General features: G+C 34.1%; 4 protein-coding genes across 4 annotated transcripts; all 4 read left to right on the top strand.

Moving 5' to 3' along the window:
* Positions 1 to 1747: 1747 nt before the first annotated feature.
* LOC134247837 (prostaglandin E2 receptor EP4 subtype-like) lies at positions 1748 to 4440 on the top strand. Its single transcript, XM_062730242.1, has 2 exons — positions 1748 to 2515; positions 4088 to 4440. The coding sequence occupies exons 1-2, from the start codon at positions 1748 to 1750 to the stop codon at positions 4325 to 4327; spliced, it is 1008 nt and encodes a 335-aa protein (XP_062586226.1). The 3' UTR covers positions 4328 to 4440.
* Positions 4441 to 8848: 4408 nt separating this feature from the next.
* LOC134247810 (prostaglandin E2 receptor EP4 subtype-like) lies at positions 8849 to 11642 on the top strand. Its single transcript, XM_062730201.1, has 2 exons — positions 8849 to 9897; positions 11042 to 11642. The coding sequence occupies exons 1-2, from the start codon at positions 9112 to 9114 to the stop codon at positions 11333 to 11335; spliced, it is 1080 nt and encodes a 359-aa protein (XP_062586185.1). The 5' UTR covers positions 8849 to 9111; the 3' UTR covers positions 11336 to 11642.
* A 2312-nt stretch (positions 11643 to 13954) lies between these two features.
* Positions 13955 to 15374, top strand: LOC134247836 (prostaglandin E2 receptor EP4 subtype-like). Its single transcript, XM_062730240.1, has 2 exons — positions 13955 to 14806; positions 15141 to 15374. The coding sequence occupies exons 1-2, from the start codon at positions 13955 to 13957 to the stop codon at positions 15372 to 15374; spliced, it is 1086 nt and encodes a 361-aa protein (XP_062586224.1).
* Positions 15375 to 18211: 2837 nt separating this feature from the next.
* LOC134247798 (prostaglandin E2 receptor EP4 subtype-like) lies at positions 18212 to 20556 on the top strand. Its single transcript, XM_062730186.1, has 2 exons — positions 18212 to 18973; positions 20303 to 20556. Exons 1-2 carry the CDS (start codon positions 18227 to 18229, stop codon positions 20534 to 20536), a joined length of 981 nt encoding a protein of 326 aa, XP_062586170.1. The 5' UTR covers positions 18212 to 18226; the 3' UTR covers positions 20537 to 20556.
* Positions 20557 to 21456: the final 900 nt, after the last annotated feature.

The raw sequence follows: 21456 nt of genomic DNA, 5'->3' as shown, positions 1-21456 counted from the left end.
AGCTTCTGCGTCGTCAGCTTTATTTATTTATCCAATAATATTCTGCTATCATCTGTAAATGTTTTTTTACTTTCCCCAACTTATTCGATACTTAAGACCATGTTCTAAGTAGGACAAATTTCTAAACCGAGGCAGGCTACTGACAAATTAAATTATGGAGATAATGAACAGTACTTAAGCTCAAAAGTCCATTCAAACAATATAAATAAGGAAAAGAACAACAGGAACTCTAAATCATCAAAGATTGGATCAGGTGTCATGGAGTAGTGAGTATCCTCTGCCGATTATATTAAACGGATTGTTTTTACTCCAAAAATTGTAGCAGAAATAATTTTCTTAAGTTAGTAAATAACAATTGACAACCCTAATGATGTCATAATTGTTCCTAGCTAGTATCGTGAACAACCCAAAACCTCGGGCCTACGGCCCTCGATTAATTCTTTCTCTCATAGAATGAACAGTTTGGGGCCTTTCTCCTTCTCAAAAGATAATTTCCTTTGTTCTGAGAATTAAATAAAATAATGCACAAAATGGGTACATGCTTAATATATTACGAATTCATGTTGTAAGATACATATAAAACACACACCCACATCCACACACACACACCCTCACAATGGCAAGTCCATTGTTTACAGAATGGACAGTCACAGGTAAACTAGGGGTGAACAGCAATTTGTTTAAAAGCCATGCTCCTTGTCATGAACGGGAAATAACGGAAAAAATCCGCCGTTAATTCAGTGTATAAATAATGGACTACCAATCAGTATGGAAAACGTCGGACAGAATTTGACTCAATAATAAACCGTATTTGCTGACAAGGTCTTTGTATCGACCATAGAACATACGAAATGATGACTTTAAACGAGACTGCTGATAGTCTTGTTTCATCAACTGGCTTGTCAATAATATACCTCGTTTTAGAAATTGTTCATCCGTAGAATAACTTCTTGCGTATCGAATAACCTGAGATATATAAACGTGGTATGCAAGTTATTAGTGATGAAGGTATATTGCTGCATACGTAAGGGAAGTCGACGATAGGAAAGTTAAAGTCATCACAATCTAGAGGTCTATTAACATCAATACAATCACCAAATAGAAGCACGCCTGGGACGGTGGTTAGAGCTTCTGCTCTAGAGTCGCGAAACAAGGAGTTGATCCTTATGTCGCGGGTTCAAATCCGACCGTGTGAGTCCGGTCCTTCGGATGAGACTGTTAAAACCGGAGATCCTGTGCCGCAGTAGGTGTTGCCACGAAAAAGATCCCTCACTGCTCAAGGGCCCTATTGCCTATTGCCGAGCATAGGACAAAATTTGCAGCTCTCCACCAGCAAGTGATGGCGTCTCCATATGAGTGAAAAATTCTCCAGAGGGACGTAAAAGAACAAACAAACAAACAAACACCTTATAAAATACTAGTAATTTGTGGCATTTACGAAATTTGGGGGGATAATATCCCATTAAAGAAGAGAGAACATGAAAGATAAATCATGAACAGCAGTCTCATAAATCTGAGTGAAAAATTCGTAAGTAGATGAAATACTAGTACAAGGATCCTTTGAAACACAATTAACATTATCTGGACCTTACGTTGCAGACCTAGTTCACAGAAGTATTTGAAAACACAGGCTTATCAATTCAAAATTCATCAGGTGATGACATAACTTTCAGAGACAGGGAAGCACAGATATCTCGATATAAGAGGAAGTTCCGTTGACGTTCAGTGAGGGACACTCGTTATGGACATGACAACCATCCCCAACATCTCTGTTGATTGTCACAGACCAGCTGTAAACTTTACAGTTCACAAGAATGCTGCACCTGTCACGCTGCTGTTTTTATTTGGAGTCAGTGGAAATGCTATAGCTCTGACTGCTTTATGCTGTTCTGCGAAAACTCACAAATGGCGCCCGTTTTACCGATTCGTTTGCGGTCTTGCCATCTCTGATGGGGGAGGAATTCTGGTATCCTATCCTTTTGCCTTGTCGCGTTATATATCCAACTTTACTTATGAATTCTCTCCAGATCTGTGTGCTTTCCTAGGATTTGTGTTCATGTTTACTTTAATGTCGTCTGCTATGATTGTGTGTTGTATGTCTTTTGACAGATTTTTTGCAACTTTCTTTCCGTACTTATACAACTCTACAACAAAACAACGCCGGACAAATATCATACTTGGTATTGTGTGGATTCTCTCGGGATTCCTGAGTAGTTTACATCTGTTCGGACTCGGATCAAGCAAAGCGATGTATCCCGGTTCATGGTGTTTTCTGAATTTTATTCACGTGAGACCCGACTGTCCCGAAGAACGACTTAACATGATATATTCCTATATTTACGCCACTACCGGTGTGATAATAGTCCTGTTAACCATTTCAGTAAACACGCTGGTTGTCTTCTTCTTCGTCAGGAATATCTTTGTCAGGACAACACGAAGTCAAAGAGATCTGCACGTGATTGTATTCCTTCTTGTTATTGTAGTTGTGTTCACATCCTGCTGGGCACCTCTCATGGTAAATTTTTGAGAACGCTTTCAATCTGATAAATTTAATAGGAACAACAATTCAGAATTTAGAAATCTGCAAATGAATAGTTTTAGATAGAATGCCTTTACCCTACTTGATAGAGAAATGAAAAAGAACAGTGGTTATTTAAAAAACTAATCAGGGCATAAAACATAGACTATTACAAAAATCCTGAGCTTGATTAGATGCCTAGGAGTACACATCCCCTGTTAACCGGTCCTACCCTCTAACCTCTTTTGAACCCGTGTATTGACGAGGTAGAGGAAGCATGTGATATTTTGTATTCTAAATTCTTCCCTCTAAAACAGGAATTGTATGCAAACATATATTCAGGTATATTATAACAGCAAAAGAGAGTGACTATTTATCATAAAGTATTTTAGTCCGTAATTTGCAGTTCTATGGCGAAAAAAAAGAAAATGTTTTTTTATTTGTTTCAACCCTTTAAAGCATAAATAAAGAATAACAATACTAGTAATAAAATGCATAATGATGTTCGTCTATTTTACTTGAATGAATATTGTTATGAATTATAAATTCCTTCCCTCTCCAATTGTTACATTTTTATCAAGTGATAACAATTCTAAAGTTTCTATTTACATTGCATTTTTTCTTCAAAAAATAAATCCTCGAATTCCAACAGCACCACGAAAACATCTTCATACCTCTCATCAGTTACCAAGGTAGACAGGTAGAAATTTTGTGTGTTTAGATTCATAGTCAAGTTGGTTACACCCAAGGGGAATTTAAATTCTAAAAGAGAAAAAGGAAGGGTGTAACAATCTTCTTAAAATAAGAAGGATATGGAGATAACAAACGGTATTCAATATCAAAGCCCATAAAGCAATACAAAAATAGGAGCAGAGCAAATACGGACATCCAAAACATCAGAGGTGGGACCTGGAGCCATGAAGGAGTGAGTATACCCTTCCGACCGGTCACACCCGCCGTGTGCTCCATGTCATGGTCGGGAAATAATGGAAATCAGTGTATAAATAATGAAGTAAAAATTAGTATGAAAAACGTCAGTCAGTATTCGGCTCAATGATAAATTGTATTTGCTGACAAGGTCAGTGTATCGACCATAAAACGTACGAAATGATAAATTTAAATTCTTTAACTCGTTTTAGAAATTGTTCATGCTCTTGTGCATCGAATCAACTGAGAAATATAAATTCCATATGCAGGTGTTTAAGGTATATTGCTGCATAAGTAAGGGAAGTTGACGATAGATAAGTCATCGCGTTTATCATTGAACTTGGTTGTTAGATTACCATTAACGTCTTTTTCAAGTAAAATATTTAAGTATGAAACAGATGTATCAGACTCTGTGGTACCTTTTATTTCAAACTCACCAGGTTGTATCAATTTATTTTATTGTTGATAAATATCACATCCTTCAACATGTTTTATTTCAAATACAGTAGTTCTGAGTTTAAAAAAGGATTGTTAGATAAAAAATTATTACAATGTTTTCATTAAATATATACTTGTATTAATTAAATTTGGGATTTTGAAATAAAGATTTGTTATTTTGTAATTTTATTTTTATTTTATCAGGTAAAAATCCTTCAGCATGCCTCTGGTGCAGTCACAGGAGAGGGCGATACTGAACTCAACTTACTGCGCATGGGCGTATTTAACTCTGTCCTAGATCCCTGGGTGTACATTTTGTTTCGAAAAGAGTTTCTTTTGTTTGTGCTTCGTGCTCTGGAGACTGTTACTAGAAGAAAATTCAAGCTTACAAAGAAGTTGTCTGGAGATTGTGCAGCCCGTGTCGCCTCTTTAAATCGAAATTAATAAGTACTCAATCGGCCGAAACATTCAAATTTAAATATTGTCATAATAGTTATATTTGCATAACGATATTGATATAGAGCATAGATATGATTAAAATATAAATAAAAGAGTTTAACAGCATCGCATTGTTTTGAACAAAAAAGGGATTGCCACTGTCGACAAGTATATTTCGGTGCTTCTGTTCTTGACCAAGATTAGATTATTCAGGCTCTCTTTAATGGACACTTAATTCTTAGGGTTTTTTATTATGTTTTTTGCCAAGAAGTTTTGAAAACCTATTTCTGCTAACAAGAATTTTATAATTATATTTATCACATGATTCGTGATTATCATTGATGCAATCTTTCTTTGTTTTGACGTTGATAATATGATCAATATTTATATTTTAATCGAGGTAAAAACTTGTACAACGAAAAATAATAAGTTCTCTTTAAAGACAAGCTAAAAGCATGAAAAAATGCTTTTAAAAAGCAATCAATTTTAACATAAAGTGTTTTCTTCTGAATGAAAAAGGTGAACATCGATAAATCCCATAAATCCTGAAGCAACCCAAATTGATTGGTATAAAATACTGACCATTGAAAACAAAGAGATGGGATTAGGTACATGTACTTAGGAGGAGTAAGCTTTCCGCTTTGCTTTTACTGGTCACGCCTGACGTAGGTGCATTTTGTATTGATCAGGTTAACAGAGTTAAATATAGCCAAAATGGGTACAAAACAAAGGCCTTGCAATTAATTAGAATGATGTATTTCTAAATCAGTCAATACCAGACCAACAATAGGCTGCAAAAAAGACCATTGAAATTACCACATAATTTGCAAAATACAAGATTGTTGTAAATTGTAAACCATGTTACACTCTTTTTTAAGTTGCGTTTCAAACTCAGAGCATTCATTTGTTCACCAAATCAAATTTGAGAAATACGGATCAAAATTAAAGCAAATGATAGCAAATTGATGATATATAAGACTGCATGATGACTGAGGCTTGCATTGTCTCGTTTGTCATGAAACCTTATACATGTACATATATTTCATTGCTTCGAGGGCAGCTGCCCGAGAATTCAGCCATGTAATATATGATATATAACATCTTAAAACATGGAACCCAAATTGATCGTCGAATATATCAATTGAAGAGTACTATGTGCATGTACATGTCTGAAAAAAAAGCATTTTTAATTGTTAAATAAAAATGTGATTCGTGGTACTAGTACTGTTAGTTCAATAATAATGGACGAGTATAATTCCGAAATATCCTGTCCTGCTTCATTGCAGAATGTTTTCAGTATACTGACATATGTGTTAATAACTTTTGTTGTATTTAAGGAGTTTTTCGCCTCAATTAGATTATCTAATTCCTCAGAATTCAAATTAACAATTTGCTTAGCAACTGCCTCTGTGAATTTCGAATTCCAACTTCATTAAGGACAGATGATACAAACTTTTGTTAAAAAATTTGAAACTAACAACTTGAATCATGTTTAAATGAGTAAAATGAATAAGTTTAACTGCGTAGTTTTTCAATTTTTATTCAAATTCTCACAAAAATGGGATTTGAAGTGAAAAATATTTGTATAGATTAATAGGGATGGTTTCAGAGAGGTAGAATTTTGAACATCATAGAAGGTTTACAATTTCTTTATAGCGAGCGTCGCGAGCTCAATAGACTAACGTGTAAGAACAGAGGAAATTCGAAATTGTACATACGTCAAGCAAATTTTGCACTCGGATTTCCTCGGATGACTCGTACCTTGCACATAACCTCGGACGTCAACGGTGATCTTCCATCTTGCTGTTTCAGTCATGTGATCTTATTTGAATTTCATTCAAGTGTCATACATTTGAGATCGGAGTTATTGTGTGGCGCTCTCAACAGTTTGTTCTAGCTTTCAAAGCCTACGTACATGAGGTTGTAATCAAAACCTGTTTACGATAAAGAATTGCACAAATTAAGAAACATTTTCAAAGAACGTTATGCAGAGCGAACTATGAAATGCGTGATAAGGCAGTTTCCGGCGAAGAAATGTAAGGATTTGATGCGTATTCCTCCACTAATCACATCCGAGGTTTGAATGGAGCGTAGCGGAGTCAGCCGAGGATTGCCGATTGCAAATTTTGTTGTGAAACATTCCCAGAATTCCTGCACTACCCAATGTCCTTTGCGCGAATAAATAAATAAATAATAACGTAAAGCATATATAACAGGCTTTCAGTTTGTAGAAATCTTTCAAAGAAACAAAAAATAACTCTGCAATGTTTTTCGACAAAAATTGCACTAGTTCTATAGTTTCAAACAGACGCTCGGCTGTCTCCGTAAGCTCCGACGAGCTTTGTGACGTCGTATGACGTCACAGGTAGTCGAGATGTCTCGTACGGCTTGACGTTCAAAGTGGCTGATCAATTTTTTCAAGTGTTTTGATGGTACAACTGCGCTCGCCCCACCGGTCGCATCCTAAAACATATTCTAGAAAAATATTTTTTACATCATTTTCAATGAAATAAGACCAAAAAATATACCAATCCAGGCATCCGTTTTTTGTCTGTATCATCTGTCCTTAATATACAGAATGATTACACGCGAGGGAATATAACTGTGTTCAGTGAAATATAACCATATCCGGCGTGATTCAGCAGTTTTTCAATACATATGGATAAAAAATTTATATTTGTGATAAAATATGAAAATTTTCTTCAAAAATGTTACATATGAAGATAACGAACAGTATTCAATATAGGAGCAAAGCAAACAAGGACCTCCAAAACTTCATAGATGGGATCAGGTGCCATGAAGGAGCGAACAGCCCCTGCGGACCGTCATATTATTCTGTTGTTAGTTGGATATTAATATCTTAGTTGATAAAACATGCAAATATTAAGCTGATGTGGTAGACTTTGTAGTAGCTTTACGTCAAGTTTACCACGATTTATCGAATCAACATACAAATGAATGATGCTATTCGTTTTGAAAAAAAAAAATACCATACGATTAATATTTTTAAAATTGTTGGAATTTTACAGGATCTACAATTGATAACCATTATTTCGGAAATTTGTAACAGCAAAATACTAGTACGTTTTGTAAATCTTTATAAAAGTCTTTGCGTATTATATAATAATTACTCAATGTCTGTAAGTAAACAAAACACTACGCAACGGAGTTGATAATTAGTATTTTACTGACTTAGAAAATCTCCAAAACAAGTCGCATTTCTCCTCTGTCCATGTAGGATGCTTTAACATTTTCTTTGTATAATTTTTATGTAGTTAAATCTTCCTTAAAGCTGAACAGGATTCGTAAAAGGAATCTGTCCACCATTTTTGTTCCCGAGATTCGCTACTCTGCAGACCCCTATGAATAGGACAGGACTTAGTCACTGTTCAGTGTAATCAGTCGACACCGGTGTAGACGGACGTATGCTATACAGAATAATAACGAAATACTTCGTCTAATGCAGGAAAATAAGATACCAAATAAATGTACCATTATAGTTGTATAAGTCAGTGCAGTATATAAACAACACAGATAAACGTAACTGCAATAAAATATAAACAAAGGTAATGCAAGATAACCAGCACGAACACGGGTCGCCATTCCACGCCGATACCCGTGACAATAAAGCGGTCAGGTGTAACGAATGCGATGAGTATACCCTAGTGTTGATGTATCGTAGATAATGCCATCGAAAATGGCGTATGCCTATTTATGAGTCGTGTTCAGCCTTAAGCCATCTTACTCTTATTCTCTTCTGCTTATACACATTTCTTCGATGCTGTGCTAAGCAGTAAAGAGTTTTAAAAACTCTATCCAGATGGAATAACATTCCACACAAGTTTAACTTCCTACTTGAAACGGACTCAGTAAAGTTGGAATGTTCAGCTTAATGTACCAAAACAATGCAGATAAAGAACCATATAGAAAAACAAAACACATCATCAAGTGCCCAAAGTAGGATTAAACACTTCATTTACGAAAAAAATGTCTCTAACCACCAAGCTTTGTCATCTTAGTGGTCCGCTTAACTATACAAAAATATTGCTATGAAAGTAAAATTGACATGTATATTTTTATCAACTTAATCTTATTCTAAATTTAATTTACCACTACCAGAAAAAACAAAAAAAAACATCTTTCCCCCAAATTGTATACATCTTTTCATATTGAAAATTAAAACTATAAAGCTACATCTGAAAAATGCCTCAGCTGATTTCACCATCCTTTAAAGCAAACTTTAAGGTAATTAATATAAATAAAAGAAATCACACTTGAAGATGTAGTTCATCGCAAATTATAATGAGAAAAACGGGAGGTGTCAAGTAAGCGTTTATAAAGTTTCCTCATTTTGGCTTATCATTACGTATTGTCCCTGTCCTAGATACATAAGTTAACATTCGCAAAACTTCCTACTAAAATCAACACTAAAGGGCAGTTAAAATAAGGAAAACTTACAAAATGACATAATGTTGAAAGCTTTCATCTTACTACTTTCGATTTCAAAGTAACAATATATATTTTGGGGTTGTGTCATCTTTCTAATCATCCGATACTATGCTAACATTGGTATGATTTTAGATTAAGCCCAAACAAAGGAAATTATTTGAATCTCCACAAAGTCAACTGTAAACACCTTGTGAACCGGTATCACATATCATTCGCTGTTTCAATACCCGCTATTTCCTTTTATACCTCGTTATCATTTCAAAAAGAGCTGATAATACTTTTACCGGGACAAGTGAATGTGTATCCCGTATTGTTAGTAGATCCCCGTCTAGAGAAACATCATGAAAAGCGAAAATATGACCACTTTTGAATTTTCAAAGAACATTACCACAATGCCGACAATTACGACAACACATGTTTATGAAAATGCAGCCCCTGTGACTCTTCTGTTTATATTTGGAGTAGTTGGAAACGCAATTGCTCTTACAGTTTTGTGCTGCTCAGCTAAAACTCACAAGTGGCGTCCATTTTACAGATTTGTCTGTGGGCTTGCTATCTCCGATGGTGGAGGGATTCTAGCTTCCTACCCCTTTGCAGAGTACCGTTACATATCTAAATTTAACTATACTTTTCCGAAGCCATTGTGTGATTACCTAGGCTTTGTGTTCATGTTCACTCTGATGTCGTCTGCCATGATCGTGTGTTGTATGTCGTTTGACCGCTTCTTTGCAACTTTCTATCCATTCCTTTACAATTCTCCGCAGAAGGAACTCCGAACTAACATCACACTCGGGGTTGTATGGTGTTTATCCGGAATTCTATGCAGTCTTCACCTGTATGGCTTTGGATCAAGCAAAAATGTTTACCCAGGGTCTTGGTGTTTTCTGAACTTTATTGAGTTAAAAAATAATCCAAAGGCAAGAGAGAACATAATATATTCTTACATATATGCCATAACCGGTGTTATAGTTGTTTTTCTAACTATCATTATCAACATGTTAGTTGTGTTCTTCTTCGTCAGAAACAGAATCGTCCAAAGGAAAAGAAGCAGAAAACGAGATCTGCACGTGATTGTATTCCTCCTAACCATCGTCACAGTGTTCACGTCTTGCTGGGCACCTCTTATGGTAAGAAATTCTGCTTCTTTTTCTAGCGATATATTAAAGATAGTGCATATATATAGCTAGAAATAAAAGATACTAAAATTATTTTTGAAATGTCCCGTCTACTTGATCAATACATAGGGCTAACAACATGTGTGACGGTCAACAGGTGATGCTTACTCCTCCTAGACAATTAATCTCAGCTCTGGAATTTCCGAGGGCCTGTGTTTTATGTTCTGTTTAAAGATTTGCATTCTTTGCAAATTTTTTTCGATCTATCACTTTTCTTTTTTTTTCTCTTTCATCGGTTTTTATATACTGTACAAATGAAATCATTATAATTCAATTCTTAAGTTTCAGAAGAATATGAAATTTTTTTCTAACATGCATAATTGAAATTCTGATAATTAAATCAATTCTGTGAATCTCCCCCATTTACCATGGCACAGCATACATTTTTAAAAATAATTACATGAAGAGCGTTTCTTCACGCCTTTTTCTTTAATTTAACGAGGCTAGGGGGTGGCAGCCATTTTTACGCCTTTCCATATAAAGATATACAAAAAGACCAAATTTTAAAATTAAGATATATAAATTTTTTCTTTGCCAAATGATTGTTGACAGCTAAAGATACCGTATCTAAAAAAAATTAATTAAATCTGGTGGTTAATTTGGGATTAATTTGTTGACCCACCAGCCTCCTTAAAGTTAAAGAAGAAATTCATTAAAATAGAATAAGATAGCAAGCAGTAATGGATCTAAAAATAAACTTTAAAGAGGACAAATAAGGCATAAAACACAGAGCATAGGAAAATACTAGGGATGGGATCGGGTGACCAGAAAGAGTAAGCATCTCCATCAAATGAGTTCCATGTATCGATCAATTAGACGAGGTCAGAATTAGTATAAACACTAATATCTAAATATTGGCATAGAATACGACCTGATGAATAGTTAAACTAAGATTAACGAAATAATACATTTTAGCTATTAACTGCAAATCAGGTTTTCACATCATCAAAACGTGTAATGTTTATAATTATTCATCTTCGCTAACCAAGGGTTTCTGATACGCTACTCTCCTCAGAGTAGCGTATCAGAAACCCTTGGCTAGCGAAGATGAATAATTATTAGGTACTAAAACTTAAAGTATTCTTTGATAATTCAGGTAAACATACTTCAGCATGCTTCCGGTGCCACTGATGGCGAGGGTAAAACGGAACTGAATCTGCTGCGCATGGGCGTCACAAATTCTGTGGTAGATCCATGGATATATATTCTTTTCCGGAAAGAGGTTCTCCTTCTTTTATTGGGTGGCATGGAACGTTTGGTCGGGAAGAAATTCGAAATCCGCCACGAATTATCGGGAATGTCAGGAACCGCCGATACAAGCAAAACGTCAGCATCAAACCGTACTCCTAGCACTAAATTATCAGATGACGGCGGGGTATACAAAGGATGATGTGTGCATAATAAATAAACCTTTTCAACATTGTATGATTTTATGGAAGTGGCTTTTCATTTTGATTAATGTTATCACGTTCGCATGATAAAATTAAATTTGAAAGCTAATTTTTTTTCCCCAATGACAAGCGTTTTTATGATTTCAGTTTTTACCTTACTGTGTTCATTTTTGAAAATCATTAGATAAAAAATCAAACATTTGTAGATAACTTCTTGTTGCTTTTCTTTTGTGTATCAGTATAAATATGATACCAATTTTGAAATTATAAAAACAAAATACTGCTAAGAGTATACGTTATACATTGAATTCTTGATTATATAATGAGGATACTTGTCTCAGCACTTAAGACCGAGGACCAGGCCCTGTAAGGCGAACAGCTCAAATTTGATGATTTCCTTTGTTGAACTGAAAAACTATAAGACAAGAAGGAAGACAAATACACTGTGCACAATTAGAATATCTAGAGCGTTACGACAGGATTATCCTTTGAATGTTGTGCAGTAAACTGACATAGATAAGCTATTAATTCATGTCTTGGGTTCCATCCTGCATAGTTTTTAATAAATTGAAAAATATTTGAGTACTGAGCGTATCGATTACAAACTATAAAAATCTTCTTTACAGCATACATGCGGTTTTTGGAACGGATCAAAAGATTAAACTGAATTTGTTCTTGCTATATCTCTGAGCTTGGATTACCTTCGTTATCTCCATATTCAATCTTCCTGGTTTTATTGATAATACTGTACAGTTATCTTGTGAACACCTACTACTTGAACACTTAGTTAAGCTTAACACGTTAATTCAGCTTTTAACAATCGTTTTAATTAATTTGCAACAAAAGGAAAGTTTTCACTTTTATAGCTAAAATTTCATTATGTACGTATTCTTTAAGAAATTTAAAAGAAAGGAAATAGTATATTATCCCAAGATACATAATTCATTCTAATAAGAGTTATAACAAAAGTTGCTATAATCACTCTGGACCAACTTTTGTGATAAGAATAAATCATTCCTAGACATAAACAATTTCTTTGTATCATATGAAATATATGGAGAAATGGAAATATATAACAGTTTTCGAGCTTCTATAAATAAATACAAAATAGGAGCAAAATAAACAGGGACCTAAGAAACATCAGAGGTGAGATCAGGTCCCAATGAAAAGTGAGCATCCCCTGCCGAACGGTCACACTCACCGTGTGCTCATAGTCATGAATGGGAAATAACGGAAAAATCATCATTTCGCAAGTTTTATGGTTGATACAATGTTCTTGTCAGCAAATATCATTAAGTCAAATGCTGACTGACGTTTTTATACTAATTATGAGGCCATTATTTACACAAAGAATTGTCGACCGATTCTTACTTTATTTTTAGATCATGACAATGAGAACATAGTGGGTGTTACCGGTCGGCAGGGGATGCTCACTCCTCCATGGCACCAGTTCCCACCTCTGATGTTTTGGAGGTCCGTGTTTGCTCTGCTCCAATTTTGTATTGTTTAATGGATTTTTTGATCTTGAAAACTGTTCGTTATCTCAATATATTTTATGTTGGAAAATTAAGATGATATTGTAAGTCGACGAAGCAAACATCTTTTAAATATCAACTTTGGAGTTCTTGTATGCAGAATCAGAATGCTTTGGAACAAAATAATTGGAAATGATCAATAACAAGGTAATTAAATACACGAGTTCTACTTGCACTTATAAAGCATTTGTATGTGTTGTCTAAAAGCTTTCATGGAGAGGAATGATGGTGTACAATTGTTGAAAAGAGGTACGTTTTGATATACAAGTGTATTGCTTTTGGTAAAATATCTTGATATTGTATTTTTCTAAAAGTTTCTTGAAGCTGTCCTTTGATCCTCATATATGAGTCAGTCTGTATTAATGTTTTGAGTACTGTTACCGACAGTTTTAGTGAAAATTTTATGAAAACGCGTGTTTTTGGAAAAGAAAATCTATCAGATTATTCGTATTTAGTTTGTAAAGTTCTGGTTTTTGATTTTCCAATCACCTTGTGTCAACCTGCTCATATCAGAAGGGAGTTTCTTCGGGATGTACAATGCATTAAAATCAATTACTATCTGTTTAGATTGGATCTGCAAGGAAATGACGATGCAGGAACTTTTCTAATTTGTTGATACTGTCGAGACTTAATGTATTGCTTGGGATACAAGAAAAGCTTGAACCAGAAGCTAACCAGCTGTTAGTATTTATATAGTTTATTAAAATGTTGAACTCTTGTTAAATCACTAAATATCAAGATGACAATTAAAAAATTTTGAATTATAATTTACTAATCACATTGGAAAATAAAATCCCAACGTCATTGAATTGTATTCAAAAGTTAATTAAGGGATTATTGTTAGCAAACTTCCGCATTTTTGTACAAAATTGTAAAATCGTATATATTGACGAAAATTAAGTTTTGAGATCGATAGGGTACTCAAGACACCAAGGACCAAGGTTCACATTGCACAATGTATATAAAAGGACCACCTAAAAAGGATGGCTTCATCTGTCCTTTCAATTACCCTGACACAAAGAGCTAACAGTGAGTTGTTGTTGCTTTTAAGTTCAAAGTACCGTGAGGGAAAGCCTTGTTTCTATGGGTAATATAAGTATACGGGATGCTCAAGGTAAAAACAAAACTGTGGAATCATTTTTAAAATTTGATGGAACTACCACTTCATATCCTTTTCTCTCTACCACACAAAATCTGACTTCCACCATACAAAATCTTACTACCGCCAAACATGTCTATGAAAACATCGCACCTGTTACTCTTCTGTTCAGTTTTGGAGTTGTTGGAAACGCCATAGCTCTATTTGTTTTGTACTATTCTGCGAAGAATCACAAATGGCGCCCGTTCTACAGACTTGTGTGTGGACTAGCTATATCTGATGGCGGAGGGATACTAGCATCATATCCGTTTGCGGAGTACCGCTATATTTCGAATTTCGAGTACACGTTTCCTAAACCTCTGTGTGATTACCTGGGCTTTGTGTTCATGTTCACATTAATGTCGTCAGCTATGATCGTCTGTTGCATGTCGTTTGACCGCTTCTTTGCAATATTCTTTCCCTTTCTTTACAACACGCCAACAAAGGAGCGTCGAGCTATGGTTATGCTGGGATGTGTGTGGCTACTCTCCGGAATCATCAGTTCACTACATTTGTATGGATTAGGCGCCAGTAAGAACTATTATCCGGGTTCTTGGTGTTTCCTGGATTTTATTGACATGTCGTCAAAAGCAAAGGTGATTTACTCCTACGTCTATGCCACAACTGGGGCAGTGGTTGTTATTTTGACTGTGCTAATTAACTTTCTTGTGATCGTCTTCTTCATTAAAAATAAATTTAAGAAAGCTGTTGCCAAGAGCAACAGGAATGACCTTCCGATTCTCCTCTTTCTTTTGATGATTGTGACAGTCTTTACTTCCTGTTGGGCTCCGCTCATGGTGAGAATAATTTCCTTTGACAATCTTAGCCAGTGCTAGTAAAATGTTAACTGTATCTGAAATGTATTATCACATCTGTTAAAGTTCTGATTGAAATTTCTTTTACACGTACAAAAAAATCGTAATGTTCCTATTGCATCCTATGACTAATTTCTTGAGATTTTCAATTGTTTAAAGACGATATAGAAACAATTATAAGGTTGATAACTGTTTATCATTTTGAGCTTCTTTTTTCTAGTAAAATAGCGTGTTCCTCTTTTCATATTTTAAACTTAGTTAGTTGTTGTATTAATTAATAAGCTGATATGAAGTATTATTATATTGATTTATACAGGTGAACGTATTCCAGCATGCTACATTTTATACCGCCGGACAGGGTAAAACAGAACTTATTTTTCTGAGGATGGGTGTGACAAACTCCGTGATAGACCCGTGGATCTACATTTTATTTCGGAAGGAAGTGTTTGTCATGCTAATGAACATAGTAAACCGTGTGTTTGGTAGACAGAAGGACACAAAGAACAAAAACAGTATTACACAAAAGACAACAAAAACAACAGTTGCCTGAATTTGGCAAGAACAATCTCAGAATTAGCAATCCGATCATGTGCAGATGAAATCGTCCGAGGTAAATGTCAAAAAACAATCTGCTTCTATTAGTGCATCATATATTAAATTTCCAAATAGAGATTGAGGTCAAAAAGGTTTAGACAATAGAATTATTTCCTGATGGTAATTTTTTAACAAAAATACATCGCATGATTCACCGAAAATGATTAATCATTCAATGTTAAGATGTAACTACTGAATAAAACAAGTATTATATGTGATTGTTTTTTCATGCCAGACATTGCAACTGTCCTCATTTTTTGTATCAAAAAATCATCTAATAATTGGAAAAAGAAAACAAATTTACTGAACGCAAACTAATGATCAACAATTCGGTGTATTCCATTGAAGGTCAAAAATAGAATATTCTTAATTAACTATCCCTTGCAAGGAAAGCAACTATAAGAATCATTGAATATGAAGTCGACAAAAAAGCATATCATTAAAAATTAAAATATCAATTAATTCCATTAACTTTTCATAAGTACAATTTTATAAAATAATCAATCTGTTACAAGAATAACCAAGCTTATACATGTGGGGAAAAATCCAAATGTGATCTTTTCGATATTCAGACATAACATTTTAAACTCAATATACATGTAAATGTATTCCAATAAACGTGTAAAAATGGGGGGAAAAATAAAGTTTGCCACATTTACTTCATATTTTGGATGTTTTACTGACTATGTATGAGAAGGGTCAACTAACAACTAACCTGCAAGACAAATAAGATGATTACCTTTTTTCATCGTCAACTTTATGTATCTATATTCCGCTTCGTATGGTGTTTGTCTCTCCCTATTATTCGATGCTGAAAATTATATTCTGAGTACGATAAATAAGTTTTAAACCACTACATACCACTAGCGGAAAGTTGTAGTAAAAAAATTGCAATATTTTTTTAATCCGGCCACATGATCAATATGCAGTGTTGTGTGGTGGGTGTTGATCTCACCTCTGATGTTTTAGAGGTCCTTGTTTGCTATGTTCCCCGTTTGTAAAGTGTTAACGGACTTTTAGACGTGAATGAAAAAAATATGAAGATAACAAACAGTATTCGAGCTCAAAAGTCTATTAAACATTACAAAATAGGAGCAGAGCAAATGTTTAAGGATGTCACTCGTCAGCTTTTCGGAAAAGTTCACGCAGAACCTCTTAATTCAAAACTATTTATTATAATTCAATTTTTATAACATATTAGAATTCAACAGTGTAAATTATTCAACATTCAATGAAAAAACTGCTCAAAAAATTCTCAAGGAAGCAAAATTTATGAGGGACTATTTCTTAAGATGGAAGGATATTTAGCAGAAAATTCTGCAAATCTACACATTTATTAAATTTAATATCTTGGAACTTTAGCCTCACATACTTTTAAATTACTCGTGAAATATTTTCCGTTATGATATGCTACGAATATTGCATAAAGGTCTCAATTTATATTTTTAGAACAAATTTTACACCTTACCCCCAACAAACTTTGCTGAGAAAAGAAGATATGTTAAAGAAGTCAAGATAAAATTTAAACCGTTTTTTTGCCTGAAAATCACATGTTTTGACTAATGTATTTCAAAATTAACATCACTGACCCTTACTTTTTCTTTAGTTATTTTAAACTACTCGGTACTTTTGACTGATCAGCACTTAAGTCATATAACGTTTGATACAAGAAAATATCTTATTGCCTATGTATATTTCTAATACTCCAAATGCATGTATGTTACATTTTTGTGCAAAAAGGTGCACATTAATTTACGCGCATTAATTGGCATGATTTATTCAATGATAAATATTATTCAATAGTATTTCAAACTATTTTACGTAAAATAAGGTTATATTTTTTGCCATCGTTACATCTGATAAAATATTATAAAGGTTATAGTAATTAACCAAAGAGTTAAAATTTAAGTGAAAAAAGGTCAACTAAATCGTATCGTAGCTCAGTAAGATGCACACTGAGCCCCTATTTCCTCTGCGATTTTGAGTCACACTATATGAGTACTCATCCAAAATACGCTTCTCAAAAAATCCTTGATTTCACGAGTGACATACCTTAACGATGTACTTGATTTAGCGAATTCTACTTTCCGACAATATCGATAAATAGAATATACCTCCAAATGTAGTACGTTTACAGTAGTTTAAGTTGATATATTGTACGAACAAGTATAAAAGATTACAAAAGATTGCTGGTCTGTAAAGAATGTATATTTTACAATGCCTATAGATACACTGTACCTTTTAATGTGTTTTTTACCTAATAACCTTTGTACCTATTTTTATATCAACAAAAACACATGACAATGTTTTTGTGACCTACTTTTTCATTCAAAATATTCTTGAATTGACCTCTTTTGAACGAGATACTTTTGAGAGTTTGTTAATGTGGGATTAGGGATGATTGAAAAACTAAGCCAGAACCATTACCATCTAATCACAAAGAGTGAATAATGTCATCAAATTCAAGTACTTTTTGCTAAAGTAAGTAAATCATTACATTAATGTTAGAATTCAATCGTGTTGATATCAAAATTGTTAATACCATTACAGCTGAAATCTAATCGCTCATTTCTCAGACAAAGTCAGTAAATCAGTATATAAAGTATCAATATAATTACTGTCGGATAGACGTTTTTGTTTTGACACTGATAAAATAACAATGACACCGAAGATATCTCTGTAGAGAGAAAGTGCAGCAATTACGACAATGCTCAGGATTTACGACAATGCCTAGGAATTTCAACAATGACAACGAATAATGACATCAACTCGGACATTATTTCAAACTCTAATGTAACAACCGTCTCAATGGTCGGTTCCCCAAGCACACAGAATCTAACCACAACAACTCGTGTGTACGAACACATCGCACCTGTTACTCTTCTGTTCTTTTTTGGAGTTGTTGGAAACGCCATAGCTCTATTTGTTTTGTGCTATTCTGCAAAGGATCACAAATGGCGCCCGTTCTACAGACTTGTGTGCGGACTAGCTATTTCTGATGGCGGAGGAATACTAGCGTCATATCCGTTCGCCGAGTACCGCTATATTTCAAATTTCGAGTACACTTTTCCAAAACCCCTCTGTGATTATCTGGGCTTTGTTTTCATGTTTACTCTAATGTCGTCTGCAATGATCGTCTGTTGTATGTCGTTTGACCGCTTCTTTGCCATATTCTTTCCCTTTCTTTACAACACGCCAACAAAGGAGCGTCGAGCTTTGGTTATGCTAGCCTGTGCCTGGACTTTATCAGGGGTCATCAGCTCCTTACATCTGTACGGATTAGGCGCCAGTAAGAACTATTATCCGGGTTCCTGGTGTTTTCTGGATTTTATTGACATGTCATCTAAAGCAAAAGTGATTTATTCCTACATCTATGCCGCAACTGGGGCGGTGGTCCTCATCTTGACTATGCTTATAAACGTGTTGGTTATTGTGTTCTTCTTAAAAAATAAATTTAGTAAGACAGTAAACAAGACCAACAGGAACGAACTTTCGGTTGTTCTCTTTCTGTTGATGATTGTGACAGTCTTTACTTCCTGTTGGGCGCCTCTTGTGGTAAGCTTTACACCTTTACAATATTATATTTCTTATGAATATGCTTTAACCTTTTGCATTGGCTAAAATTTTTAAGCTAGCTTTACAAAAATAGTATTTTCTTTTAAAAGGTTACTTCAAAGTGGTTCGTCCTTTTTAATTAACTTTTTCCCTTTATAATTTGAAATCGATACGTGTAAAATTGCAGTAAAATAACACCACAAAATCTTAAATCATCATAGAATAGAAGAAAAAATGTTGAATTTCTACCTTTAGATTTTGTAAATGACCGAAGGGGAATCTCCCATCAGTATTTTTAATTTAAAAGAATAACTGCTTTTAAGTTATTTTATCATGAAGCAGTTTTTTCACTTACGATAAGCTTAAGGTGAATTTTTAATACCTGACACTATATTTTATAAAAAGGCAAAATTAAAACTTGTCTTTTATAAGAACGGGGAGAGGTTGGAGCACATAGGTTAATAATTTTAAAAATAAGAATAAACTAGAAAACGAAAAGTATTTAAGCTCAAAAGTCCATTTAAACTATACAAATCGGGAGCAGAGAAAACACTTACCTCAGAAACTCCAGCAGTAGGATCAGGTGCCATGGAGGAGTAAGCATCCCCTGCTGAATGGTCGTAATAAGTAGCTGCTAACAAATTCATTGCATCGACCACAGGCCTTACGTAATAATGACTTTGAACGAGACTATTGATATCTCGTTTCATCAATTTGTTTGTTAATAATTTACCTCGTTTTAGAAATTGTTCATTCGCAGAGCATGCTCTTGAATCAACCACATGAGAAAATAAAATCCCTTGGGCAGGTTATTGAGGTTTATTATCGCCTCAAAGTAACAAAAGGGAAGTTGAGGATTGGAACGTTAGTCCTCCCTTTTATTCTAAAGCTTTGTTCTTAGATAACTTTTTCTCGTACAATATCCAAAAATGAAACATACGGGCAGAATTTGTGGTATCTTTAATTTCAAGCTAACTGAAATTTATCATGTCGACATATATAAAGTAAAATAACTGTCAAATGATGTCCACGATATATTAAAATGTCGAATTCGAGATCTATGTCAGAGAATTAAAAACTATATAAAAGTAAAGATAACTCCTATGGATATGCCCTATGCATCTTCAATGTTTATCACCGTGCAATTGTCGCTTTATAGAAATCAAAATATTATTATCCATGCAAGATATTTAAATTCAGTAAATTACATCTACAAATAAGTTTGAAATAACTTAAACTTAAAACACGAACTTTCGTGTACTCTTCACGTTATGTGTCAATAAAGGACACTGTTATGTACTGTATTTACACTCATAATTTGTTTAACAGGTCAACATATTCCAGCATGCTACTTTCTCTATTGTCGGACAAGGTAGAACAGAGTTGATTGTTCTGCGCATGGGCGTGACTAACTCTGTCATAGACCCATGGATCTACATCCTGTTCCGAAAAGAAGCATGTGGTATGGTAATGAATTGTTTTAATAAGATTTTGAATCGTAAGAAGGAATCACACAACAAGAGTGACGTACCAAAAGTGGCATCAAAAATAACAATTCTTTAGTAAGCTAGAAGTACTTTGAATGCAAGGCGTCATATTTGAAAATGAAAAACTGGGTTGATAATAGACAATTATTTTTTATGTATCCATTTTTTATTCTTGGGCAAACTTTATTTTTTGTTTCCTTTGTTATGATTACTAGTATGTACATTGCATAGACAATCTTCTTTACTTTGGTCAGAATATGAAAATCAGCCATGAATAGTTTGTACAATATTTGATATCTTTAGACTATATTTATCTGATTGTTATGAAAGTATCAAATTATATATAAAAGTGGTGTTTTTAATAAATTATGCTGTTATGTCTACTCAAAATATTATGTTTAAAAAAAATTTCTACTCAAACTTATTCAAGTTGAATCAATTTAGGATTTACAGCCAAAGTTTTCTTTAGTCAAGCACGTATAATTGTTAAATCTGTGTCTTGTGAGCACCTTTTACGTTTTCTTTTCAAACAGGAGCATATCTGTCGAAACAAGCATATTTTTGTACAAAAAAATTAACAACAAAGACAATTGCAAAGTTCGAAAAAATTCTTCAATATCGCATAGAAACATATATACATAATGAACATCTCTAGACCATAAGAAAATGAAAATACTAGAAAGAGGTCAATCTCAATTACATCCTTTATTGAAATACAGTTTTGAGAATAAGGCCCTAAAAAGTTAAAATGCGGAAACTTCATAGACTGGATCAGGTGCCATACAGGAGTAAATACATGCACTCTCTGTCGGACTCTTTTTCACCGTGTGCCCTCTGTGTTTATCAAAAAAAAAAAAAACAGTCGAATCCAGAGACGAGCAAAGTGTCAGAAATATGTTAGGAGGAAAAAAAAATCTTAAATCAAACTTCAAATTATTCAAGGAGAATATTATCTGCTTAAAATCTCATTTCAAAAATATTTACGATTAATTTTCA

This window comes from Saccostrea cucullata, unplaced genomic scaffold (genome assembly GCF_032062105.1).
Source record: "Saccostrea cucullata isolate Sc308-1 unplaced genomic scaffold, CSIRO_AGI_Scuc_v1 ctg295, whole genome shotgun sequence".
Taxonomy (NCBI): Eukaryota; Metazoa; Mollusca; class Bivalvia; order Ostreida; family Ostreidae; genus Saccostrea; species Saccostrea cuccullata.
Note: the sequence above shows the minus strand (reverse complement) of the source record. Positions and strands in the feature narration are given on the sequence as shown.